The 26,952-nt window shown below is 42.0% G+C and overlaps 1 protein-coding gene and 1 pseudogene across 8 annotated transcripts in view; both read right to left on the reverse strand.

Moving 5' to 3' along the window:
* Positions 1-265: 265 nt before the first annotated feature.
* Positions 266-2,436, reverse strand: LOC129630713 (zinc finger protein 79-like; annotated as a pseudogene).
* Positions 266-26,952, reverse strand: part of LOC129631039 (zinc finger protein 11-like) — a 32,746-nt gene continuing 6,059 nt past the window's right edge. The window contains exons 5-8 of one of the 8 annotated variants that reach the window (XR_008703859.1): positions 16,983-17,057; positions 9,527-9,652; positions 7,425-7,482; positions 266-690 (exon numbers count right to left, since the gene is read on the reverse strand). Coding sequence is in view for 7 of the 8 variants with exons in the window: in XM_055551754.1 (XP_055407729.1) it covers positions 20,299-23,294 (2,996 nt within the window). In the remaining variant the exon portion in view is untranslated. Of the gene's footprint in view, positions 691-6,850; positions 7,504-9,526; positions 9,653-15,444; positions 16,514-16,982; positions 17,058-19,499; positions 23,295-26,952 lie in introns of those variants that run through there. The other 7 variants (XM_055551760.1, XM_055551759.1, XM_055551761.1 and 4 more) reach the window with 7 other exon arrangements.

A 26,952-nucleotide genomic window follows, 5' to 3' on the forward strand; every position in this document is an offset into this window, starting at 1 on the left:
GACTGTAGCCTGCCAGGCTCCTCTGTCCATGGGGATTCTCCAGGCAAAAATATTGGAGTAGGTTGCCATTTCCTTTTCCAGGGGATCTTCCCAACCCAGGAATTGAACCCAGGTTTCATGCATTGCAGGTGTATTCTTTACTGTCTGAACCACCATGGAAGCCCATACATGTATTAATTTCATACATATTTGACATTTTACAATTTCACACGTTATAACCTTTTACAATCCACTGTGTGATCCTTAATTAAAATACAGACTACAAGCATAGAGAAAGGTTTATTTTTCTGATACAATAATATGAAAATTGTGATTTCTATGGTTTATACAACAGAGGTTAGTAAACACTTAGGAAATATGGCCATACACTAATTATATGCTTTTTCTAGAAAGCATTTCCCGTACATTTCTAGGTTACCACAGAAGATATATTTCAACATTGTCAACGAATATTCATGACTCGTGTTGATGTTATGATGATACAACAATATTTTAGTGAACTGTTATTGTGTCATCTTCACAAATTCAGTGATATAACTATTGACAATTTAGAACCAACCGCTGTTGTACTTTAATGCATGCAAAGAGTCCATGACCACTTACATCATGGTGACCTCTAGGGATATTTGACATCAAAGACAAACACCTGCATTTAGATGTTCATTGTACATTTTACATTCCGGTTCCATTCTGTAATGGAGAATAGATAGAAATGGTTGCAACACAATATAGAAGGGCTTCTCTTATCTCTAAAGTACAAACCATAAAAAAAAAAAATCTACATATGCATACACACTAAAAATGAAGCACAATATGGATTTCATAGTTGAATTACATTCATTCTCAAATAATCTCAAATCATGTCATTATAAACAGGATACCTTGCTAATAAGTGTAAGTTTCTAACCACCAACTCTTCATCTTGTGACCGTACTAACATGTTCACTTTCTATGTGTTTTAATTATGCATTACTCTCCATAATAATTCTCCTTCAGAGGAACTTCAGAAAACAGGATTGATGAAATCCTTACTAGTTTTCAGTCTCTGATATGTATTTAGATTTACGTTTTCATGAAATACATTTGTACATATTTGTTACATTATTTCCATATGTTTCTTGTATAAGCTCTCATGCTTTCTGATGTATGTTTAAGACAAACCTCTTCCATCACTTGTTTCATTACTAGGGCTTGTCTCCAGTGTGTGCTCTCAGGTGTTGAGTGAGATCACTGCTCTGACTAAAGGCTTTGCCACATTGCTTACATTTGTAAGGTTTCTCTCCAGTATGAATTTGCTGATATTTAGAAAAATTTGAGCTCTGGCTAAGGCTTTGCCACCTTCTTTGCATTTGCATGGTTTCTCCCCAGTATGAATCCTCTGATGTTGGGAAAGACCTGAGCTATTGGTACAGGCTTTGCCACATTGTGTACCTTTCTAAGGTTTCTTCCAAGTATGAGTTCGCTGATGTTCAGTAAGATTTGAGCAACGGATAAAGGCTTTGCCACATTCCATACATTTGTAAGGTATATCTCCACTATGAATTCACTGATGTTGAGAAAAACTTGACATCTGGTGGGCGGCTTTGAAGCAATCCTTACATTTAGAAGTTTTCTCTCCAGTATAAATTCGCTGATGTTAAGTAAGATTTGAGTTCTGATAAAAGGCTTTGCCACACTTTGCACATTTATAAGGTTTCTCCCCAGTATGAATTTGCTGATGTCGATTAAGATTTGAGCAATAGATAAACACTTTGCCACACTCCTTACATGTATAAGTTTATAAGATTTCTGGCCAGTATGGATTCACTGATGGTGCCTAAGATGTGAACTGTTACCAAAGGCTTTGCCAAATTGTACAATTGAAAGGTTTCCGATCTGTATGAATCATCCAATTGCTACTTAGATTGGATGAGTGAGTAAAGACTTTTATACATTTCTTACACTTGTTTTCTTTTTGTGGATTCAGAATAGTCTACTGTTCAATAAGTTCTGAAGATTGATTAGAAACTTTACCATATTCACTACAATTATAAGTCTTCTCTCCAATATGAGTATCTTTATAGACAGACCTGATATTTGATAAATGGAACATCATAGTTACTCAGAAATGTGCACAGTTTCATTAGGACTCTCAAGAAATGAAACAGCAACCAGTTCATGCAGGTTGTCACAAGCCAAGAAGAGTATTTTAGTTCTCACTGTGAAAGAGAAAGATAATCACCAGACAAGATTTCATCATGGTTTAACAGGAAGAAGGCAGCAGGTGATAGCCATCTATGACAGAAACAGAAATAAATCCAGACTTCTCCAAAATCGTTTCCAATGAAGCAGATCTTCCAAAAACACATGACAAAGAATGACTTCCTCACTGATGCTTGGACCTCTCACCTTAGTCATTGGCTCCATCCATTCACATGTACCTGGGTACATGGCCATTGTCTCCATTCTGCTTATATTCCTAGGATCCTTAATTTGCTCCAGAAAAGTGACCAGTCCACCTTAGAGACCACAAGACCTGTTCATCAGAGAACAGACTATTTGTTTTGCTAGAGATTCATCACTTTTCAATCTAATATGTATCCAGGTGAGAAGAGAATGCATGGCAGAATGTTAAGACAGCCTAGGAAAAGATTTCCTCAAATACTTCCTATAGTTCTCTAACATCATGTTAGAGAGCACCCCTGAGTTGGGCCTTGGTCTTTGGCTGCCGTTGTTCTGGGCCAAGTCACACAGGTAGCACTGGTCTGCACACACAGGGCTGGGAGCTTAGGAACAAAATAGCAGTGCCCCAGTAGGCTCTCCAGCACAGTTTTTCCTAAACGAGTTTTCTCATGATGTTTTACCAGCTGGATTTCTATATTGCTGGAGACAGAGTCTTTGATCTGGGAGCTCCAGCAGCCCTCCTTTTATTCTTCCCTCATTTAGTACCCATTGATCTTCTTCCTTGGTATACCTTGGGGATGGAGGTAATTCTGGTGCCAAGAGGACCTTAAAGATTGCCTCGGAGCCCACTGTGGGGCTCGGTTGGGTCGCCACCTCCTTGGCTGCCTGATCACTGTCCGATTCCCATTGCTGACTGGATCAGTTCCTCGCTGATGGCCTTTACAATGGATGACTGCCACTTGGGAAGGCTTCCAGACTGCTTCTAACAGCTGAAGATTTCTTTTTTTTTTTTTTTTAATCTCCTTTCCCCCTGCTGTCAATAGTCCCCTTTCTTTATAAATGGCTCCATGTACATGTAAAGAAGCAAAGGCGTAACTTGCCTCGGTATAGATGTTGACTCCTTTCCCTTTGGCGTGCCTTAGTGCCTGGGAAAGTGCCCATAGCTTAGCCCGAGGTGGTGGCCACCCTTGTGGCAGGCCTCAGCCTTCCCTATCTCGTAAGTTGTTGTTATGCCAGAGCCTGCTTTGTGCTGCCCATCTTGGATGATACTGCTTCCGTCAGTGAACGGTTCCAGTTCTGGGTTCTAGAAGGGAATGCCCATCAGGTGCAGCCTGCTTGAGTAAATCTCATCTATGAACTCCTCACAGTTATGAGAGGGGTTCCTGCTTCTGTAGGTAAAAAGTGGTGGGTTGCAGTGTCCGCACAGTCTTGAGTTGGACCTGTAAGTTTTTGCAAAGCAGTTCTTCATAGTGAATCGTCCTGGAGTTGGCCAGCCACTTGTGTTCCCTTTTCATCGGGCAGTAACAGCATGGGGAACCTTTACATTTACACTTTGTCCTAGTGTAAGCTTATCTGCTTCTCTGGCCAGAATCACAGTGGCAGATAATGCTCGGAGGCATGGTGGCCGTCCCGTGGCCACTGGATCCAGTGGTTTGTACAGGCATGCGACTGGGCACTGACATGGCCCAACTGTTTGTGTGAGGACCCCCAGTGCAGTGTGATTTTTTCATGTACAGAGAGGGTAAAGTCCCTTGTCTCATCTGGCAGCCCTAATGCTGGAGTGCTGGTCAAGAGTCTCATTCACATTCATTTTTCCTCCACCTGGCCACTCTCCTGAGGGAGATTTAAGATTCCTCTAAATATTGGCAGGTCGGTACAAACTCCCAAACTGGACCAGCCTCACAGGGAGGGATCAGATCCCCAAGAGGCTGGCACAGCCTTCCAGCCTTATAAGGTCATCACAGAACCCCAGGTTTTGGATCCTCTCAGTCTCCGAAGGCCGTGGACTGTGAAGCTCACTTTCACTGCATTCAATCAGCAATCATGCATACACAATCACTGAGAGGTTATCACAATACCCCCCTCTCCTGAGTCCCCAGGTCTCCCTATCTGATGCTCCCTTCCTGGGATCTCCAAGGAGGTGATCAGTCTCCTCTTCTACCTATTGGATTAAGATCTCCTGACTTGGGACTGGCCCCGGACCTTTACCTGATCCTGTGGCCATTCCTGGTGAGTTGGTCTGTCCCTTCAATGAGTCTGGTCAGGGCTCAGCCATCCAGAGAGTTAGAACACCATTCCAAAAGAGCACCCAGAATACCATCAGGTATCACGCCTCCTTGTTTGTCTCGGGGTCCTCTGTTCTGACATGGTTGAGCCACCAGTCCGGCGGCTCAAGGGGCCAGTGTGGTTGGAATCTCGCTGGGGTCTCCAGAAATGTTGCAGAAACCAGTACTCGAGAAACCAAGCACCACACTCAGAGAGTTGGAGAACTCAGGTTCATTACACCGGTGGGCCCAGAGGAGTTAACACTCCAAGCTCTGAGCCCTGAACAAAGGGGTTACAGAGTTTGCATACATGGACAGGCATGATTAAGCAGGTTTGCAGGGGCTAAGGCGATTCCAAAGAGCAGGACAAGGGTGAGTGAGATAAGCTCCAGTTCCAAGTATTGTGAGTCCCCACTTTTTGAGACCTACGTGATATAGACTTTGCAAGGAGCAAGCTGAGTTACAGAGGCAGAAGGAGCAGGAGATCATGTAAAATTTTGATTTGTTTGTCTTGACCTTCACAGCTTTCTTTGGAAATAAAGCAGGGACAGTGGTGAACATTGGGTTAAAAATGTGTGTGCCTAGATGCTCAGTCATGTCTGAGTCTTTCTGACCCTTTGGACTCTAGCCCACCAGCTCCTCTCTCCATGGGATTTTGCAGGCAAGAATACTGGAGTGGAGTGTCATTTCCTCCTCCAGGGGATCTTCCTGACCCAGGGATGAAGCCCAGCTCTGTTAGGCCTCCTACATTGTCACTTAGACTCTTTAGTCCTACTGCCACCTTGGAAGTCCAAAAGTGTGCAAGGGAATGGAGAAATGTCTGTGAAAATGATGTCTTAAATACATATCTGATGACCAACAAAGGAAATAATGATCTGTGTTAAGTAATAAGTGACATAACTATAAGCTGGAAAAAAAAAAAAAAACAAACACGTGGCCTGAATGTTGAGAGTTAGGTTTTATTTTGTGGAAATGTGAGCCCAGGAGAAACAGTGTCAGGTGACTGCAAGCCAGCTGAGGAGGCAAGACAGGAGCCACACTATATACAATTTTGCAGCAAGGGGCAGGTAATCTGAATATTAAAAGTGACAATTAATGTAAGGGAAAAACATCTCTCACATGAAGAGATTTAGTGATCGTCTATGTATGGGGCTTCCCTCATAGCTCACTTGGTAAATCACCTGCCTGCAATGCAGGAGACCCGGGTTCAATTCCTGGGTCAGGAAGATCCCCTGGAGAAGGAAATGTCAACCCACTCCAGTATTCTTGCCTGGAGAATCCCATGGACAGAGGAGCCTAGTGGGCTGCAGTCCACGGGGTCGCAAAGAGTCGGACACGACTGTCACTTTCACTTTCACTATGTATGGGAAGATAGAAGCATCTGGACTTATTGAAATCATTTCTTTCATATGCATCTAGCTATCTGGGGACAATCCTTCTTCCTTGATTGTTCACATCCTAATCCAAGGGGACGACAGAGGACCAGAGGTTTAAATGGCATCGCCATCTCAATGGAGATGATTTTGAGCAAACTCCAGATGGTGAGGGAATGGGAAACCTGGCATGTTACAGTCCATGGGTCTCAAAAGTTGGACAAGAGTGAGTGAGTGAACAACAAACATAGAGACATAAGCCCATCATACCCTGACTTCTGAATGGATGAGGGAGCTCACTGATTACTAAGTCACACCCTCTATGAATCAGTATATTCAAGAAACAAAGTCTGAGCAAAAATGGCAGATGGCAGCCTCTCACACCACTGCCCACCCCCCCACCCCCACGCCCCAACCAGCCCCAGCTCCTCAGCAGTTACCAAGTAGGACACAGCTGGTGGCTTCTGAATAGCTGCCTTTGTTTCACCCAGGCTCAGAGATCTGCTTTTAGAAAAGGCTTCTTTAGTGTTAGAGTCAAGATGGCCTGGATGAACAGCAACAACCTCAGATATGCAGATGATTTTACACTACTGCAGAAAGTGAAGAGGAACGAAAGAGCCTCTTGATGAGAGTGAATGAGGTGAATGAAAAAGCTGGCTGAAAACTCATCATTAAAAAACTATCATGATGACATCCAGTCCTATCACTTCATAGGAAATAGAGGGAAAAAGTGGAAACAGTGACAGATTTTCTCTTCCTGGGCTTTAACATCACTGTGAACGGTGACAGCAGCCATGAAATCAAAAGATGCTTGCCTCTTGAAAGCTATGACAAACTTAGTGTATTGAAAAGCAAAGACATCAATTGCTAACAAAAGTCCATCTCGTCTAAACTATGGTCTTTCCAAGTCATTTGAGATTTGGACCATAGAGGAGGAAGGGCACTGAATAATTGATGCTTTCAAATTGTGGTGCTGGAGAAGACTCTTGAGAGTATTTTATCATTGAGGAACTAGGGTAAATACTTAATGTTAGTTCATATTTAATGTTAGTTCATCTAAAAAACAAATTTTGAAGTAAAATTCAGGTTTGCATTTGCTCATTTAAGGGCGGTGTCTTAAGCAGTGAAGAAATAATTTGAGGATGAAATTCATCAGAGCATACATGTAGTTTCCAAGGATTGGAAATTATAGGGTAGAAACAAATAATATCTGTCCCCAGTATTCCCAGAAGTTTGGCAGTTTGTTCACGACTCCACCCACACATTAAGATTTAAAAGGGCTTAATATAATTACTCAGAAATGCACACAGTTTTCCCTGAAACCTCCTCAGTGGCTCAATGGAGGAGCCATCAGGTCATGCCATTTGTCCCAGGCCAAGACAAGAATTCTTGCCCTCACTGTCAATGTGAAAATTAATCACTGGAGAGAAATACATAAATGATAAAAAAGAATCAAGAATGGGTCAAGAGATGACCCTCTATGACAGTGACAGAAGTAAACCAAGGCAAATCCAAAATCATTTCCATTAAAGTAGATCTTCCCAAACCACATGACAAAGTATTGCTTCCTCCATTATACTCATCGCTTTCATCTGAGTCATCTGCTCCATCCACTGACATGTACCTGGGTGTATTGCTGTTTTCTCCATTTGATTTACAGTCCAGGCATCCTTCACTTCATCCTGAAATGTGACCAGATCCAGCTGAGAGAACACAAGACATGTTCATCAGAAAAAGGAATATGTGTTTTGGTGGTGATTCATCTGTTTCCAATCCAGTATGTGTTAAGGTAAGAAGAGAAGTCAAGGTAGAAGGTTAAAATACACCCCCCCCCAAAAAAAAAAGGATTTCTCCAAAGACTTTATTGAAAGCACCTTTAAAATACAAATGCATAAAAGTCAGATTCTGAAATTGTACTCAAGCTCTACTGAGGTTAAAGGAGGTAGAGGAAATCTGATTTTAAGAGGAGGTTGGCACTCTTTGATGCCAGAGAATTTATAGAATCACCACTAGTCCAGAATGAATGGTATGCAGGTCATGAAGCAACAGTTAGAACCAAACACGGAACAATGGACTGGTTTCAAATAGGGAAGGAGGACCTCAGAGCTGTATATTGTCACCCTGTTATTTAACTTATATGCAGAGTACATTATGCCAACGCTATGCTGGATGAAGTAGAACCTGGAATTAGGATTGTCAGGAGAAATATCAATGATCTCAGATAGGCACATGCTACCACTCTAGTGGCAGAAAGCGGAAAGGAGCTAAAGAGGCTCTTAATGGGGATGAAACGGAGAGTGTAAGAAGCTGGCAGAAAATTCAACATTCAGAAAACTAAGATCATGGCATTTAGTCCCATCACTTAATTCAAATAGATGCGAACACAGAAACAGTGACAGAGGGCTCCAAAATCACTGCGGATGGTGATTTCAGCCCTGAAATTCAAAGACAGTTGCTCCTTGGAAGAAAAGCTATGACCAATCCAGACAGCGTATTCAAAAGCAGGATATCACTTTGCACACAAACGTCAAAATGGTCAAAGCTATGGTTTTTGTAGTAGTCACATACGGATGTGATAATTGGACGATAAAGAAGGCTGAGCGCCGAAGAATTGATAGCTCAAATTGTGGTGTGGGAGAAGGCTCTTAAGAGTCTTTTGGACGCAAGAAGCTGAAACAAGTCAACCATAAGGAAATCAATCCTGAATATTCATAGGAAGGACTGACACTGAGGCTGAAGCCGCAATACTTTGGTCTCTTTGTGTGCTGAACCAACTCATTGGCAAGATCCTGATGCTGAGAAAGATTGAAAGCAAAAGGAGAAGGGAGTGATAGAGGGTGAGATGGTTGAACAGCTTTGTTGACTCAGTGGAGATGAATTTGAGGAAACTCCGGGCGTTGACGAAGGATAGGGAAGCCTGGCTTGCTGCATTCCATGGGATCCAAGAGTTCCATACAACTTAGCCACTGAATAACAAACAACAAGAATGAAGGCAAAAGAAGTAGTGGTACATGATACACAATGGAATATTACTCAGCCACAAAGGGGAACGTATTTGAGTCAGTTCTAACGAGGTGGATGGACCTCGAGCCTACTATACAGAGTGAAGTAAGCCAGAAAGAGAAATGGAAATATCATATACTAACACATATATATGGAATTTAGAAAAATAATACTGAGGAATTTACTTGCAGGACAGCATTGGAGAAACGGACATAGATAATAGACTTATAGAAATGGGGAGAGGGGAGGAGAGGGTGAGATGTACGGAGAGAGTAACATGGAAACTTACATTACCACATGTAAAAGTAGATATCCAAAGGGAATTTGCTGTGCGTGTCAGGAAACTCAAACAGCACAGGGAGTGGGATGGGGAGGGAGATGCGAGGGATATTCAAAAGGGAGGGGATACATGTATACCTATGGCTGTTTCATGTTGAGGTTCGACAGAAAACAACAAAATTCTGTAAAGCAATTATCCTTCAATTAAAAAGTAAACAAACAAACAAAAAGACTGAAGGCAACAGATTACATCAAGGAAGAAGTAGTTTAGAATAATAATGACTCGTGAAAATTGTCTTTCAAATATCACACATACCCATTTCCCCCTAGAAAGCAAGGACCTGAAATTATTGGAAGAAGAAAAAGATTTCAGGAGACCGTCTAGAACAAAAGAAGCAAAACCCTGATGGTAGATAAGCGATTCTGGAAGGAAGTCATCCTTACCCAAGCAGGCCAGGTTCCTATATTTCTCTACCATCACGTCCCTGTACAATTCCTGCTGACCGAGGTCCAGCATTCCCACTCCTCTTGAGTAAAATCTATGGCCACATCCCAGAATGTCAGCTGTCCCTGAAATACAAAGGAAAGATGCCATGTGGCCATGGGAAGACTTCCTCATGTGACCCAAGATGAAAACAGCAAGTTCAGAGACCTGGTTGTGATTAGTGGTGTGGCTGATGGTACAGAATAACATTTTTACAGAGTAATATTTTCCACCACATTTTGACCCCAAGAAAAGAGGATGAGACATGATCCACAAAGCATTACACAAACTATTGTGATCTGGAAAAGAAATTATAAAATGATCGGATCAACATTGGCATATTAATTTTTGAGTGTCATAAGCCTGTGAAACAGGATAAATTGTCTATCAAGAAAACAGGAGACATTAAAAAAAAGCATACTCTGATTCAAGAGTTTTGGAGTGGGGCCAATGCGCCACATTTTAAACAAGCTTATTGTAACTAGTAATGTGAAGAAAACTGCTCCATAAATAGCCATTTTGAGCTACATGAGCTGCAAAGAAATAGAATAGTAAAGATTCATACTTAAACATTGAATTGTAAGTGTTTTGCAAATTTGAGAGGTCTGATAGAATAGTACCCAGGGCAGCTACAACCCTTTGACTTATTTAGTATATATTCTATGTCTTTCTAACAATTTTTTACTGTTGAATGCACCACATAAAGAATATAAAATCAACACCATTGCAGTTCTACCTTTTGGCAAATATTTTGTCAAACATTCATTAAATGGCAGAGCTTGAATTTTGCTTCAGTTTGTGTGACCTAGAATTGAACTAATAAAACACAAATACACAGAGACAACACTAATGAAAGTTTATAGAAGTTTTAGAGGGACTTTTGTGGTGGTCCATTGTTGGGGTACTTTAATGGAACGGAACCTGGTGGTCCAGAGTTGACGATAAGAAAGTAAAAGAAGGAAAGAGGCCAATATTCCCTGGGTTACACAGCAGGCCTCTGCGCTTCAGGGAATCAGCCAGAAAGAGAGAGAGAAAGAAGGACACGGGGACCCAAGTCTCTGGCGGTACAAGGGTGTTTTATTGAATTCTGTGTGAGTATATATACTGTATTACAACGTAGCTTCTTCAGATAAAGATCAAAAGACCAGACTTTACAAGTTACCAAGGAAACAGAGCAATAGAGGCCATAAGGCCAAAAGGCAATCCATATCAAAGTTCAGTTCGGTTCAGTTCAGTCGCTAGTCGTGTCCAACTCTTTGAGACCCCATGAATCACCGCACGCAGGCCTCCCTGTCCATCACCAACTCCCGCAGTTCACTCAAACTCATGTCCATCTAGTGATGCCATGCAGCCATCTCATCCTGTCATCCCCTTCTCCTTCTGCCCCCAATCCCTCCCAGCATCAGGGTCTTTTTCAATGAGTCAACTCTTCGCATGAGGTGGCCAAAGTATTGGAGTTTCAGCTTTAGCATCAGTCCTTCCAATGAACACCCAGGGCTGATCTCCTTTAGGATGGACTGGTTGGACCTCCTTGCAGTCCAAGGGACTCTCAAGAATATTCTCCAACACCACAGTTCAAAAGCATCAATTCTTTGGTTTTCAGCTTTCTTCACAGTCCAACTGTTACATCCATACATGACCACTGGAAAAACCATAGCCTTGACTAGATGGACTTTTGTTGGCATAGTAATATCTCTGCTTTTGAATATGCTATCTAGGTTGGTCATAACTTTCCTTCCAAGGAGTAAGCGTCTTTTCATTTCATGGCTGCAGTCACCATCTGCAGTGATTTTGGAGCCCCCCAGAATAAAGTCTGACACTGTTTCACCATGTATTTCCCACGAAGTGATGGGACCAGATGCTATGATCTTAGTTTTCTGAATGCTGAGTTTTAAGCCCACTTTTTCACTCTCCTCTTTGAATTTCATCAAGAGGCTTTTAGGAGCTATCCCACATTGAAGGTCAGGAAGGGCGGCGGTGAGGAGATACCCCTCGCCCAAGGTAAGGAGCAATGGCTGCGCTTTGCTGAAGCAGCCGTGAAGAGATACCCACGCCCAAGGTAAGAGAAACCCAACTAAGACGGGAGGTGTTGCGAGAGGGCATCAGAGGGCAAACACACTGAAACCATACTCACAGAAAACTAGTCAGTCTAATCACACTAGGACCACAGCCTTGTCTAACTCAATGAAACTAAGCCATGCCCGTGGGGCAACCCAAGACGGGCGGGTCATGGTGGAGAGATTTGACAGAATGTGGTCCACTGGAGAAGGGAATGGCAAAGTACTTCAGTATTCTTGCCTTGCAAACCCCATGAACAGTATGAAAAGGCAAAATGATAGGATACTGAAAGAGAAACTCCCCAGGTCAGTAGGTGCCCAATATGCTACTGGAGATCAGTGGAGAAATAACTCCAGAAAGAATGAAGGGATGAAGCCAAAGCAAAAAGAATACCCAGCTGTGGATGTGACTGCTGATAGAAGCAAGGTCTGATGCTGTAAAGAGCAATATTGCATAGGAACCTGGAATGTCAGGTCCATGAATCAAGGCAAATTGGAAGTGGTCAAACAAGAGATGGCAAGAGTGAATGTCTAGGAATCAGCTAACTGAAATGGACTGGAATGGGTGAATTGATCTCAGATGACCATTATATCTACTACTGTGGGCAGGAATCCCTCAGAAGAAATGGAGTGTCCATCATGGTCAAAAAAAGAGTCCAAAATAGAGTACTTGGATGCAATCTCAAAAACGACAGAATGATCTCTGTTCGTTTCCAAGGCAAAGCATTCAATATCACAGTAATCCAATTCTATGCCCCAACCAGTAATGCTGAAGAAGCTGAAGTTGAACAGTTCTATGAAGACCTACAAGACCTTTTAGAACTAACACCCCAAAAAGATGTCCTTTTCATTATAGGGGACTGGAATGCAAAGTAGGAAGTCAAGAAACACCTGGAGTAACAGGCAAATTTGGCCTGGAATACGGAATGAAGCAGGGCAAAGACTAATAGAGTTTTGCCAAGAAAATGCACTGGTCATAACAAACACCCTCTTCCAACAACACAAGAGAAGACTCTATACATGGACATTGCCAGATGGTCAACAGCGAAATCAGATTGATTATATTCTTTGCAGCCAAAGATGGAGAAGCTCTATACAGTCAGCAAAAAGAAGACCAGGAGCTGACTGTGGCTCAGACCATGAACTCCTTATTGCCAAATTCAGACTTAAATTGAAGAAAGTAGGGAAAATCACTAGACCATTCAGGTATGACCTAAATCAAATCTCTTATGATTATACAGTGGAAGTGAGAAATAGATTTAAGGGCCTCAATCTGATAGATAGAGTACCTGATGAAATATGGACTGAGGTTCGTGACATTGTACAGGAGACAGGGATCAAGACCATTCCCATAGAAAAGAAATGCAAAAAAGCAAAATGGCTGTCTGGGGAGGCCTTACAAATAGCTGTGAAAAGAAGAGAAGCGAAAAGCAAAGGAGAAAAGGAAAGATATGAACATCTGAATGCAGAGTTCCAAAGAATAGCAAGAAGAGATAAGAAAGCCTTCCTCAGTGATCAATGCAAAGAAATAGAGGAAAACAACAGATTGGGAAAGACTAGGGATCTCTTCAAGAAAATCAGACATACCAAAGGAACATTTCATGCGAAGATGAGCTCAATAAAGGACAGAAATGGTATGGACCTAACAGAAGCAGAAGATATTAAGAAGAGATGGCAAGAATACACAGAAGAACGGTACAAAAAAGATCTTCACGACCCAGATAATCACGATGGTGTGATCATTGAGTGAGAGCCAGACATCCTGGAATGTGAAGTCAAGTGGGCCTTAGAAAGCATCACTACGAACAAAGCTAGTGGAGGTGATGGAATTCCAGTTGAACTATTTCAAATCCTGAAAGATGATGCTGTGAAAGTGCTGCACTCAATATGCCAGCACATTTGGAAAACTCAGCAGTGGCCACAGGACTGGGAAAGCTCAGTTTTCATTCCAACCCCAAAGAAAGGCAACGCCAAAGAATGCTCAAACTACCGCACAATTGCACTCATCTCACACGCTAGTAAAGTAATGCTCAAAATTCTCCAAGCCAGGCTTCAGCAATATGTGAACCGTGAACTTCCTGATGTTCAAGCTGGTTTTAGAACAGGCAGCAGAACCAGAGATCAAATTGCCAACATCCGCTGGAACATAGAAAAAGCAAGAGAGTTCCAGAAAAACATCTTTTTCTGCTTTATTGACTATGCCAAAGCCTTTGACTATGTGGATCACAATAAACTGTGGAAAATTCTTAAAGAGATGGGAATACCAGACCACCTGATCTGCCTCTTGAGAAATTTGTATGCAGGTCAGGAAGCAACAGTTGGAACTGGACATGGAACAACAGACTGGTTCCAAATAGGAAAAGGAGTATGTCAAGGCTGTATATTGTCACCCTGCTTATTTAACTTATATGAGAGTACATCATGAGAAACGCTGGACTGGGAGAAACACAAACTGGAATCAAGATTGCGGGGAGAAATACCAATAATCTCAGATATGCAGATGACACCACCCTTATGGCAGAAAGTGAAGAAGAACTCAAAAGCCTCTTGATGAAAGTGAAAGTGGAGAGTGAAAAAGTTGGCTTAAAGCTCAACATTCAGAAAACGAAGATCATGGCATCCATTCCCACCACTTAATGGGAAATAGCTGGGGAAACAGTGAAAACAGTGTCAGACTTTATTTTTCTGGGCTCCAAAATCACTACAGATGGTGACTGCAGCCATGAAATGAAAAGACGCTTACTCCTTGGAAGGAAAGTTATGACCAACCTAGATAGCATATTCAAAAGCAGAGACATTACTTTGCCAACAAAGGTTCGTCTAGTCAGGGCTATGGTTTTTCCTGTGGTCATGTATGGATATGACAGTTGGACTGTGAAGAAGGCTGAGCGCCGAAGAATTGATGCTTTTGAACTGTGGTGTTGGAGAAGACTCTTGAGAGTCACTTGGACTGCAAGGAGATCCAACCAGTCCATTCTGAAGGAGATCAGCCCTGGGATTTCTTTGGAAGGAATGCTGCTAAAGCTGAAACTCCAGTACTTTGGCCACATCATGCGAAGTGTTGACTCATTGGAAAAGACTCTGATGCTGGGAGGGATTGGGGGCAGGAGGAGAAAGGGACGACAGAGGATGAGATGGCTGGACGGCATCGCGGACTCGATGGACATGAGTCTCAGTGAACTGCGGGAGTTGGTGATGGACAGGGAGGCCTGGCATGCTGCAGTTCATGGGGTCGCAAAGAGTCGGACACGACTGAGTGACTGATCTGATCTGATCTGATCACTTTCTATCCATATCAAAGTGAAAGTGAAAGTGAAGTCACTCAGTCCTGTCCCACTCTTTGCGACCCTGTGGACTGTAACCCAGTAGGCTCCTCAGTCCATGGGATTCTCCAGGCAAGAATCCTGGAGTTGGTTGCCGTTTCCATCTCCAGGATTCATATCAAAAGAGGGTCTTAAATAATCCCTTTCACCAAATGGAAAAGCTAATGAAAGAAATCCTCTGTAAGCATCCCATCTCTATTATCTCAGTCCTGGGAGTGGCTTGTCACTCCTCTCCTCCTGAGAGGAACTGAAAAGGAACAGAGGGCTCAAGAGAGAGAGGAAAGGGCACACAGGACTCCCACTGTGAAACATTCCCTGACAGTCCATGACTAAGACTCTCAGCTCCCAAGGCAGGGGGATGGGTTCAATACCTGCTTAGAGAAATAGATCCCACACCCCACAGCTAAAGTTTTCCAGTGTCAACAAAATCTCCCACATGGCTCCAAGATCCTGCCTGCTACAACTAAGACACAACCGAGCCAAACAAATAAATTAGTGTATTTTTCAAAAGAACTTTATATAACTTGGGAGAATACCAAAACAAGAAAAAAATCATCAAATAATTTCAACATTTTTCTGCACACACAGATACATTAAAATGAGATTATATTTACTAAGAATATTAAAGCTATTCATGTCAATAAAATCAAGATCATTTTTAAAGGGTTAATATATATACATCTACTTGTGGATGATATTCTTTGTACATTTTAGATACATTTAGGGTGGAAACATACACAGCAGTATAAGATAAATTAAGACTATTGGTTCTGAAGCTTTTCTTTCTTGAAAAACTGTATCATTTGTGTTGAGCTTTATCTTTCAACACAGTGGAAAACAGATTAGCTCCATTATGATTGCTGTAAATATTTAAAAAAATACAAACAAGTGGTAAAAAGACTGTGTCTGTGATTTGAGCCTGGAGTGTTCTAGAAACACCACACCTGGGCTTGAGTGATCAATTCGCATACCTGGAAAACCCACTATCTATAATCAACACAATGAGTGTTCATTCTCAGAAGCAAAGACAAACCAAGAAGATGGGGAGTTTCTCCATTAACTATGAGCATTTCCACACATTCCTTATTCTTTTTTTCCACAACCTTGTTTAAAGAGAGAGAGAAGTATGAACTTCATAGTCTCATGATGTCAGAGTGACGTCTCCAGAACCAGTGGGCATCAGATGTCATGGTGTAAATGAATCACATGAAAGATACACAATCACTGCCTGGGCATTCTGGAATTAACAATGAAATTATAACTTGAATCTAACATTTAAAAATGTCAATTTTATGCAAATTTCATTTCACTTATACTTCCCCTGTTTAGTATCCTAATAATGCATTTAACTAGTAAGACTCAGCAATACAAAGGACAGCATCTCCTAGTTTTCTTTTTATTTCTGAAAATTTTCTGAAAAACTCGGGACCTCTGAGTTGAGTCACTGGGCTTCCCAGCTGGCTCAGTGGTAAAGAATCTGCCTGCCAATGCTGGAGATGTGGCTTCAGTCTCGGGGTGGAGAGAATTCCCGGGACGAGGAAATGGGAACCCACTGCAAAATTCTTGCCTGGAAAATCCAATGGACAGAAGAGAGTTGGTTGTTTGTATAATGGCATTTTCAAATTCTGTTTTAAATATCTATATTGCATCCAGGTGCTAAGTCATCACTGCATTTCGCAACGTCCCTAAAATCCCAACACCAAACCACATCCCAGTGGGAGTGAGGATAGGAGTGACTCCCCATGCTGATCTCTCACAAAAAGAATAGTTTCAACAGCTGAAAGTCGCTGATTCATGTTGAGAATTCATCATGTTCCATAGAAAGCAAGGATGCAGACAATGGAGCAAAGGCTCTGGGACACAAGGAAGTAGTCTAAAGGGCTGGTCTTCACTTTTATAAGAAATGGGAAAAAATAAGATGATGAGATGCCTGGGAAGAAAAACTAGGAGCAGAAAGCCAAAGGCTTGCAGATTCTCATTTGGGCATTTCAGGAGGAAAAGCAGATGCAGCCCCAGACCCAGGACAGGATATTTACCTGAGAAGTTGCCATTTCCTCCTCTTCTTCCTCCTGCTCTGTCTTCTCTGGGGATGTTACGCTGCAAACGCACTTCTGCGGTTTGAGAAAATACTATTGAGGGTATCAAAACAGCTCTTTAACCTGCAACCAATGCTCCTACAGACAGAAGGGCCTTGAAAAGCTGAGAAGACCGACCTCTCCTGTCCTCTGTCTCAGGAGAGATTTGGGAACAATCAATTCCTACCTGGAGACCAGCCTGTGAACTTATTTCTTGATTGTTCTCTCCCGATAGAGAGCTTCTAACACTCTGCTCACACAGATGATGTGAGCTGATGCTGGGTGAACCCCCACCCGTGGCAAAGGTCATGAGGAAGGAGGCTCGACATACGCAAAGGTGGGATCAAGCCTCAGGAGTCCCTCTGGAAATTCTCGAGCATCTACCCCCAAAACCAGAGTCTGCCTACTTGACTACTTTGTGCTCTCACCTACACCTCTGACTTTACGGGGGGCTGTCCCCCACCACCTCTTTCGGAGAAGGAGTTAACTTAGAGCTCCAGTTAATAATAATTCCTGGGTGTGATATAAGTGTTTCAACCTACAAACTCCTCTGAAGGTTCTCTAGCCTGCCTGACAGGCTTGTCCAGCCACATGTGATTGCTCACAGCCTCCCAACAGTGAGAGGCACGAGATGCTTTAAACCTTCTAAAAACAGGTTCTTTAGAGAAGTTAGAAAACTATTAGTATAAGTATAGTGGGCTGATTAGAAATTGTATTGGTGAAGGTTTTTTCATTTGTTGAGCTAATGTTTACTGTTAAGTCTCCACATCCCCTGCCCTTACACACATTAATGAATATATAGATGAAATAAGTATTAACCTTTGATATTAATCACATTAGACCTTATGCTAAGTAAATTCTTTCCTTAATTAAAACCCACTACACCCTCACCCTATAGGAATGTAACTTTATTTGGGTGGTGTCTGTTTTAAGAATAATCACCCCTGGAGAAATAAGTGTTGACTGACCGCTGTCACAAGGACAGGGTCATAAATTGTCAGCAGGCCCCCTGGCCAGAAGATGATGTAACACCCCTAAGACCTCTGTAAACATCTGTATGAAGCACCTGACTTTAATAAAAGTCAGGACTGCTGTCCCTGCGTGACTTTTGCATAACATCTCAGTATATAAAAACAGACCCTGGAAAATAAAGAATGGAATCAGTTACTTGAAAGATTGGTCTCCCCATGTCTCTTTCTCAAACTCTGGCTGAGTTTCTTGGTTTCCCGTGTAAACCAAGTTACTCAGCCTCTTTTCTCCACTGAATTTTCCTGCTGAGCTATTCTCATTCTATTACTCTTTATATCTCTCATTAATATTTAATTAAAGCTATCGTATCCTGGTCACCGAAGCCGTCTCCCCTTCGAACTCCCTGGATCAGCCGGGGCTGGACCTCGGCATGAGCTGACTGACTTCCCCTGTCCAAATCCAGCTAGACCAACCTGTTGCCTCTCCATGGACGAAGCCAGGGCTCAGCTCTCACAGATGGATCAGGAGGCACTTCTTTAACCCGGTCCTCTGCTTAGAATCCCCTGGAGCACTTCCTAGACACCACAGTGATGCTCCCACAGGACCACAATAGAACTTTGTTGGGAGGGCACCAGTGAGGTCAGTTCCTGACACTGGTCATGTGGTCCTGATGGGAAACCAGATGGAAACCATTTGGCTAAAGATTCTTTTTGAACCATTTCAATGAATACAAATCCCTGGTGGTCAGGTCCCCACTCCAAGAAGTTATCAATCTGCAGGTCTACAGTGTGGCTGTTAATGGAGTCATCGGCAAATCCCATTTTTTTCTGATGTTTCTTCTCCCAAACCAACGTTCAGGAGTCCTGAGCTCAAAGCCTCACACTCACCACACCTAAGACCTCTCTGTAGGGGAGGATTTCGGGCAGGAATTTCTGAGAGAGGTCAAAGCTAGAATCAGGCAGAGAAAACACCAGTTCTTGCAGTTTAGCCTGTAGAAGTTACACTGGGTGAGGTGTTCTGGGGTCCCTAGGGTGAGTGTGAATTAATCCATTCAAACCAAAACAACAAATCCGGTGAGCACTGTGAGGGTGTCATTGAAGGGGGGCTTGTAAAGTAGACCCTGGGGCTCAGCAAGACTGTTGATCTCAAGGAAGCTGGTCATCTAAAGCAGGTGCTCACAGGACTGGCTTTTGTGAGTTCAAGAAACCACAGGCTGCCTGCTGCCCAGACAGATGCTGAGGCAGCAACAGCATGGACCAGTTTAGGGAAATTGTCAACAATACACATTTTTTGATATAAGGATATGAGATTTGCGACTTCTACAGCTTACCAGACAAAGCCTAGGAAGCACTTAGGAGGCATGGTATACACTAATTCCACGCCTCTTCCAGGAAGACTTTCTAATACGTTTCCAGGTTATCACAGAAGCTGTCTTCATTTCAACATTGTCAAGTAATAATCATGACTTGTGTGTTGATATTATAAAGATACATCAATATTGCAGTGAACTCTCATTGTGTTTTTATTACAAATCAAGGATATTACTATTGAAACTTGTGAACCAACTTCTATCTTACTTTAATACATGGAAAGATTAAATGATCACTTTCATCATGGCAACTTCCAGATATTTCACATCAATGCCAAACACCTCCATTTAGATGGTTACTGTCCATTTTACATTATGGTATCCTTCATCTTCTAATGGAGGATAGATAGAAATGGTTGCAACACAATATAAAAAGGCTAATCTTTAACAAACCATAAAAAAAAAAAAAAAAAAACTACGTTTCAAACACAGTAGAAAGCTTAGTATGGATTGAGTGTTCAATTACATTCACCTAAAAGAATCTAAAATCACGTCATTCTCAACAAGCATACAGATAGCAATCCACTCCAGTACTATTGCCTGGAAAATCCCATAGACACAGGAGCCTGGTAGGCTAGTCTAGGGGTTGCAAAGTTGGACACGACTGAGCGACTTTACTTTTGCTTTCATACATACATTGCTAAGAATTGTAACTTTCTAACCATCAACCTTCATCTCACGATTCATGCTAATATGTCCATTTTCTATGTGTTTTAACTATGGAGTACTCCCTACAGTCATTGTACTTCAGAGAAACTTCTGAAATCAAGATTGATGAAATGCCTTCTATTATGCAATCTCTGATATTTATTTCCATTTAACTTTTGATTAAATACTTTTCTACATATTGGTTACATCATTTCCATTGGATTCTTATATAAACTCTTGTGTTTTCTGATGCATGTTTAGGGCAAACCTCTTCCATCACTTGTTCCATTACTAGAGTTTCTTTCCAGTGTGTGTTCTCAGATGTGTAGTGAGATGACCACTCCGACTAAAGGCTTTGCCACATACAGTACATTCATAAGGTCTCTCTCCAGTATGCATTCGCCGATGTAGAGTAAGAGCTGACTTGTAACCAAAGGCTTTGCCACATTCAGTACATTTATATGGTCTCTCTCCAGTATGCATGCGCCGATGTTCAGTAAGATTATAATGTGTAATAAAGGCCTTGCCACATTCTGTACATTTATAAGGTCTATCCCCGGTATGAATTCGGTGATGTTGAATAAGGGCCGAACTCCTAATAAAGGCTTTGCCACATTCTTTACATTTGTATGGTTTCTCCCCAGAATGGATTCGACGATGTTGACTAAGAACTGAGCAATGATTAAAGGCTTTGTTACATTCTTTACAAATATAAGGCTTCTCTCCAGTATGGATTCGCTGATGATGGGTTAGATCTGAGTAACAGATAAAGGCTTTGCTACATTCTGTACATTTATAAGGTTTCTCTCCAGTATGAATTCGCTGATGTTGAATAAGGCGTGAGTTGTAAGTAAAGGCTTTGCCACATACTGTACATTTATAAGGTTTCTCTTCAGCGTGAATTCGCTGATGTCGAGTAAGAAATGAGGAACGACGAAAGGCTTTGTTACATTCTTTACATATATAAGGTTTCTCTCCAGTATGAATTCGCTGATGTTCAATAAGGTCTGAGTTGCAAATAAAGGCTTTGCTACATTCTGAACATTTATAAGGTTTCTCTCCAGTATGAACTCGCCGGTGTTGAATAAGAAGTGAGTTGTAAATAAAGGCTTTGCTACATTCTGTACATTTATAAGGTTTTTCTCCAGTATGAATTCGCCGATGTTGAATAAGAAGTGAGTTGTAAATAAAGGCTTTGCTACATTCTGTACATTTATAAGGTTTCTCTCCAGTATGAATTTGCCGATGTTGAATAAGGCTTGAGTTGTAAGTAAAGGCTTTGCTACATTCTGTACATTTATAAGGTTTCTCTCCAGTATGAATTCGCCGATGTTGAATAAGGCTTGAGTTGTAAGTAAAAGCTTTGCTACATTCTGTACATTTATAAGGTTTCTCTCCAGTATGAATTCGCTGATGTTCAATAAGCTCTGAGTTGCAAGTAAAGGCTTTGCTACATTCTATACATTTATAAGGATTCTCTCCGGTATGAATTTGCCGATGTTTAATAAGGCTTGAGTTGCAAGTAAAGGCTTTGCTACATTCTGTACATTTATAAGGTTTTTCTCCAGTATGAATTCGCCGATGTTGAATAAGAAGTGAGTTGTAAGTAAAGGCTTTGCTACATTCTGTACATTTATAAGGTTTCTCTCCAGTATGAATTCGCCGATGTTGAATAAGAAGTGAGTTGTAAGTAAAGGCTTTGCTACATTCTGTACATTTATAAGGTTTCTCTCCAGTATGAATTCGCCAATGTTGAATAAGAAGTGAGTTGTAAATAAAGGCTTTGCTACATTCTGTACATTTATATGGTTTCTCTCCAGTATGAATTTGCTGATGTTGAATAAGGGTTGAGTTGTAAGTAAAGGCTTTGCCACATTCTGTACATTTATAAGGTTTCTCTCCAGTATGAATTCGCCGATGTTGAATTAGAAGTGAGTTGTAAGTAAAGGCCTTGCTACATTCTGTACATTTATAAGGTTTCTCTCCGGAATGAATTCGCTGATGTTTTATAAGGCTTGAGTTGTAAGTAAAGGCTTTGCCACATATTGTACATTTATAAGGTATTTCTCCAGTGTGAATTCGCTGATGTTGAGTAAGAAATGAGGAACGACGAAAGACTTTGTTACATTCTTTACATATATAAGGTTTCTCTCCAGCATGAATGCGCTGATGTTGAGTAAGAAGTGAGTGACCATTAAATGCTTTGCAACATTCTGTACATTTGAAAGGTTTCCTTCCTGTATGAATTCTCCTATGTCTACTAAGATTCGATGACTTACTAAACACTTTCTCACATATCTTACACTTGTTTTCTTCCTGTGCATTCTGAACAGCGTCCTGTTGAGTAAGTTCTGAACAGTGATTAGAAACCTTACCATATTCACCACAAGTGCTCTCTCCAGTACAAGTACTCTTATCTAGAGAAAAACCTGACATTTGATCAAAGGTATTTCTACATTTATTACTTTTAGAAACCTTGTTTGAAGATTCAGGTCCCTGATGTTTCTTAAGGTTTGAGTTTCCTTCAACTGTGTACCTAGTTTCATTGCCTGAATATCTTCTCAGTCCACCATAAATACTCTTGTAATCATTGGAGCTGGGGCTCATACTTAAGGTCTGACTTATTTTATTATACATGGAAAATTGTTGTGTACTAACCATATCACAATATGTATTGAACAATGATGGTTGGATTGCATCTCTTCCATTATCATCAACATTATACATCTTGGAATGGATAGAAGATATCTGTTGGGGGAAGAACAATGACACCCTGCTCATGGATCCCTCAAATTGCTTAAATTGTGAGTTTTCACACTCATTGTTAAATTGTAGGTGTTCAGACATCCTTGAATGTATGTTTACTCGAAGCCTATGTTCAGAATTGTTTGAATGAGTATTTGCAGTAGATACTAGATTACCTTCCAGATTTTCCACGTTTTCTTTTAGAGAACACGTATATTTCAAAAAAGGATGGAAATCTTTTGTTAAAGACTTACACTTCTCAGCAGATATTGAAGATTGAAGTTGCTGTTTTTCCCAATTTGACTCATGTTGATCATTTCTTTTTGCAGTAATGTTAGCATTATGTGTAACTGTCTCCATTTCTTTATGTCCATATAAACATCCTCTCTGTCTTTCATATACCCTGGTATATTCCCAATCTTTCATTAAATTTAAGTTTCTGAGGTGAAATGTTTGATATATTCCTAGGTTTGTTTTTGGGAATACATTTTCTAACGCTGGATTCTTTGGCATCAAATCCTGGGTGTCTTGTGGAGACATAGCTGAAAGATACCAAATAACAAGTAATTTTACCTGCTATTCTCAGTGAATATCTTTAAAGATTTAGAGAAAATTGATGATCATAGCTAGTTTAAAAATAAAATAGAGATGGAAGGATCAAGATGCCAGAGGCTTAGGCAGATGTGGAGCTCATCTCTCTTTCTACAAATGAATGAGAAATGGAACAATGCTCACAGAGCCCAGCTGAACCCTAGAAGAGGCCCTTGGAAATCTGAAAGGACAAGAAAGATTCCTGCTCTGTAGGGTAGGACAAAAGAAAGAAGAAGGAAATAGAAGAAGAGAGGAAGTGGGTTGGGGCCTGCAACCCTGTGGGGAGATGAAAGTGAGGAGGTCACCATATCCAAGGAAGCCCCTCACTCGGGGAGCTCAGTTTGGATAGAAGGAGAGCCTCATTCTCTGTGGGAAGAGAACATGGAAAACAGTGTGTGGCAGCAGGACAGAGTGAGACCTGGACACAGGGTACTGACCCCAGCCCTGCCTACCCAGCCTTAGTGGCATGTCCAGCGATGCAGACAAGGGCTGGGTGCTGAAATGTGGGGTTTGGAGAGCAGACCCAGGCAGAGGACTGTGGTTCGCTCTGAGGAGACATCCTGAGGGGACGGGAGTGAGGGAGGAGGTCTATAAACGGGAAGCTTGTGGAGGAAGCATGAACCACTATAGAGAGTGTCATTGTTAAGTGATGCCCAGGGAATGAGTCCGCTGCATCCCTTGTCCCTTGTGCCCGCCCCTGCTAGCCAAGGACTATGAACTCTACACAGCCTGGGGTCTTTTGAGCCCCCAGCCATGGCCTCCGCCATTGACCTCCTCCACAATCAGCAGAATCCTGTGCTCTGGGGCAGCCTCAGGAGAAGACACCTGTAAGTTGGCCACACGCACAGATGGAGCAGAAAGCACAGGTGAACACCAGCAATAAAGAAGAAAAGCTGAAAACTCTCCTTGCAGCAACAAAAGCCACGGTCTTACACCCATAACCAGCTTTGTAACCTCAGCCCCTACAGAGCATCTGAACCCACAACCAAGGGCTCTCTCATTCGTGGCAGGTGTAGCTTTAGTAGCTGTAGACTTTGTGGCTCCTATCCAAGGGGGCTGGGCCAGGACAGAGCCTGAGCTGCTCCATAGCACCACAGCGGGTCCAGCTCCATGCTGAATGCATCCCAGGACCTGACTTCATTGAATCTATGCAGGTGACCCTGTGAAAAGAACAGCTGACAGACACCAGGGCCATGTGCCATAATGCCCATGGTTAAGGTGGGGACAAGAGGAGTGCCAACACTACATAACATGAGAGCTTGCAGGACGCATGAGAGAGGACACCAGAGCACACCCTGAGGTGAACATTCCTAGAGCAGTAATACTCAGTGACTTCTCTCCCAGTGAGTGTGCTCCAATCCCACCTGCCTCGCACCATAGATAAGAATCACAGTAAAGACTCAGATCTGGGGGCTCTATTCCACCATGCAGGGAGCAGGCACCACCAGAGAGAGGGCACTAACAACCACAGAACAAGGGGGAAACAGCCCTGAATATCCAAGGCAGGCTCTGGTCACAGTTAACAGCAATCAGAGCACAGATCAAGAGAGGATAAGAGCACAAACCTCTGGACCAACCTCACCCACCAAGGTGCAGATACTAGAAGGAAGATTAACTAGGTGGCTGCACCCTTCAAAACAAAGACCACAAACAGAACGCTGGACAAAATGAGATGGCAAATAAATATGTTATAGGGGAAGAAACAAGATAAAACCTCCAAGGACCACTGAGTTAAGAGGTGATAGGCAATCTAATGATTACTTCTTGCTTTTAGTCATCTTAAGTGGAGACACCAAGCACTTTCACAAATCCTAGGTGCCTAGTATTTCTGAAATCCACTTCTTGCCACACATGTTTCTGAGAATGTTCTATTAGATCTTTCAATCTAAAAATCATAGATGATAGTGACAGAGAAACTAGTCAGAAACTAAGGACACATAAGACAGTGTCCGAGGAAGCTGAATACAAATAAGACAAACTCAATAAAGTACTAGTTTTAAAAAATTAAATAAGAAGAGAGACTTTAAAACTATGATTGAAAGAGGGAACTCTACTCATTACTCTGTGGAGACCTAAATGGGAAGGAAATCAATAGGATGGTAAGGACTAGAGATCTCTTTAAGAAAATTAGAGGTTCCATGAATATTTCATGCAAAGAGGGGAACAATAAAGGACAGAAACGGGATGGACCTAAAAGAAGCAGAAGATATTAAGAGAAGCTGGCAAGAATACCTGGAATAAGTATACAAAAAAGATCTTAATGACCGAGATAACCACAATGGTGGTATCACTCACCTAGTAACAGACATCCCAGCATCCAAAGTCAAGTCAGCCTTAGAAGGCATGATGACCAACAAAGGTGATGGAACTCCAGCTGAGCTATTTCAAGTCCTAAAAGATGATAATGCTAAAGTTCTGCACTCGATAAGCCAGCAAATTTGGAAAACTCAGCAGTGGCCTCAGGACGGGAGAAGGTCAGTTTTCATTCCAATCACAAAGAAAGGCAATGCCAAACAACGCTCAAACTACTACACAATTTCCCTCATTTCAAACAATAGCAAGGGCCAAAATTCTCCAAGTGAGGCTTTAACAGTACGTGAACTGAGAACTTCCAGATGTTCAAGCTGGACTTAGAAATGGCAGAGGAATCAGAGATCAAATTGCCAACATCCCTTGGATCATATAAAAAGCAAGAGAGTTCTGGAAAAACAAATACATCTGCTTTATTGACTACACCACAGCCTTTGATTGTGTGGATCACAAGAAACTGTGGAAAATTCTTAAAGAGATGGGAACACCAGACTACCTTACCTGTCTGCTGAGAAATCTGTATGCATGTCAAGGAGCAACAGTGAGAATTGGACATGTGACAATGGGCTGATTCCAAATTGGGAAAGGAGCACATCATTTGTCACCCTGCTTATTTAACTTATATGCACAGTAGTTCATGCGACATACCCGGTTTGATGAAGCAAAAATTGGAATCAGGTTTTCATGGAGAAATATCCATAAACTCAGATACACAGATGACACCACCCTTGGAGCAGAAAGTGAAGAGGAACTGAGGAGTCTCTTGATGAAACTGAAAGAAGAGCCTGAAAAAGCTGGCTTCAAGCTCAACCTTCAAAAACCAAAGATCATGGCACTGGTCAGATCGTTTCATGGCAAAGAGTGGGAGAAACAGTGGAAACAGTGAGAGGTTCTAGTCAAAGCTATGGTTTTTCCAGTAGTCATGTATGGATGTGAGAGTTGGACCATGAAGAAAGCTGAGTGCTGAAGAATTGATGCTTTTGAACTGTGGTGTTGGAGAAGACTCTTGAGAGTGCCTTGGATTGCAAGAAGATCACATCACTCCATCCTAAAGGAAATCAGTCCTCAATATTCATTGGAAGGACATGGTGAAACTGAAGTTCTGATACCTTGGCCACCTGATGCAAAGAACTGACCCACTGAGAAAGACCCTGATGCTGGGAAAGACTGAAGATGAGAGGAGAAGGGGATGACAGAGGGTGAGATGGTTGCATGGCATCACTGACTTGACGGACATGAGTCTGCGCAGGCTCTGGGAGTTAGTGATGGGCAGGGAAGCCTGGCCTGCTGCAGATCATG

This window comes from Bubalus kerabau, chromosome 17, assembly GCF_029407905.1.
Source record: "Bubalus kerabau isolate K-KA32 ecotype Philippines breed swamp buffalo chromosome 17, PCC_UOA_SB_1v2, whole genome shotgun sequence".
In the NCBI taxonomy this organism is placed as follows: domain Eukaryota; kingdom Metazoa; phylum Chordata; class Mammalia; order Artiodactyla; family Bovidae; genus Bubalus; species Bubalus kerabau.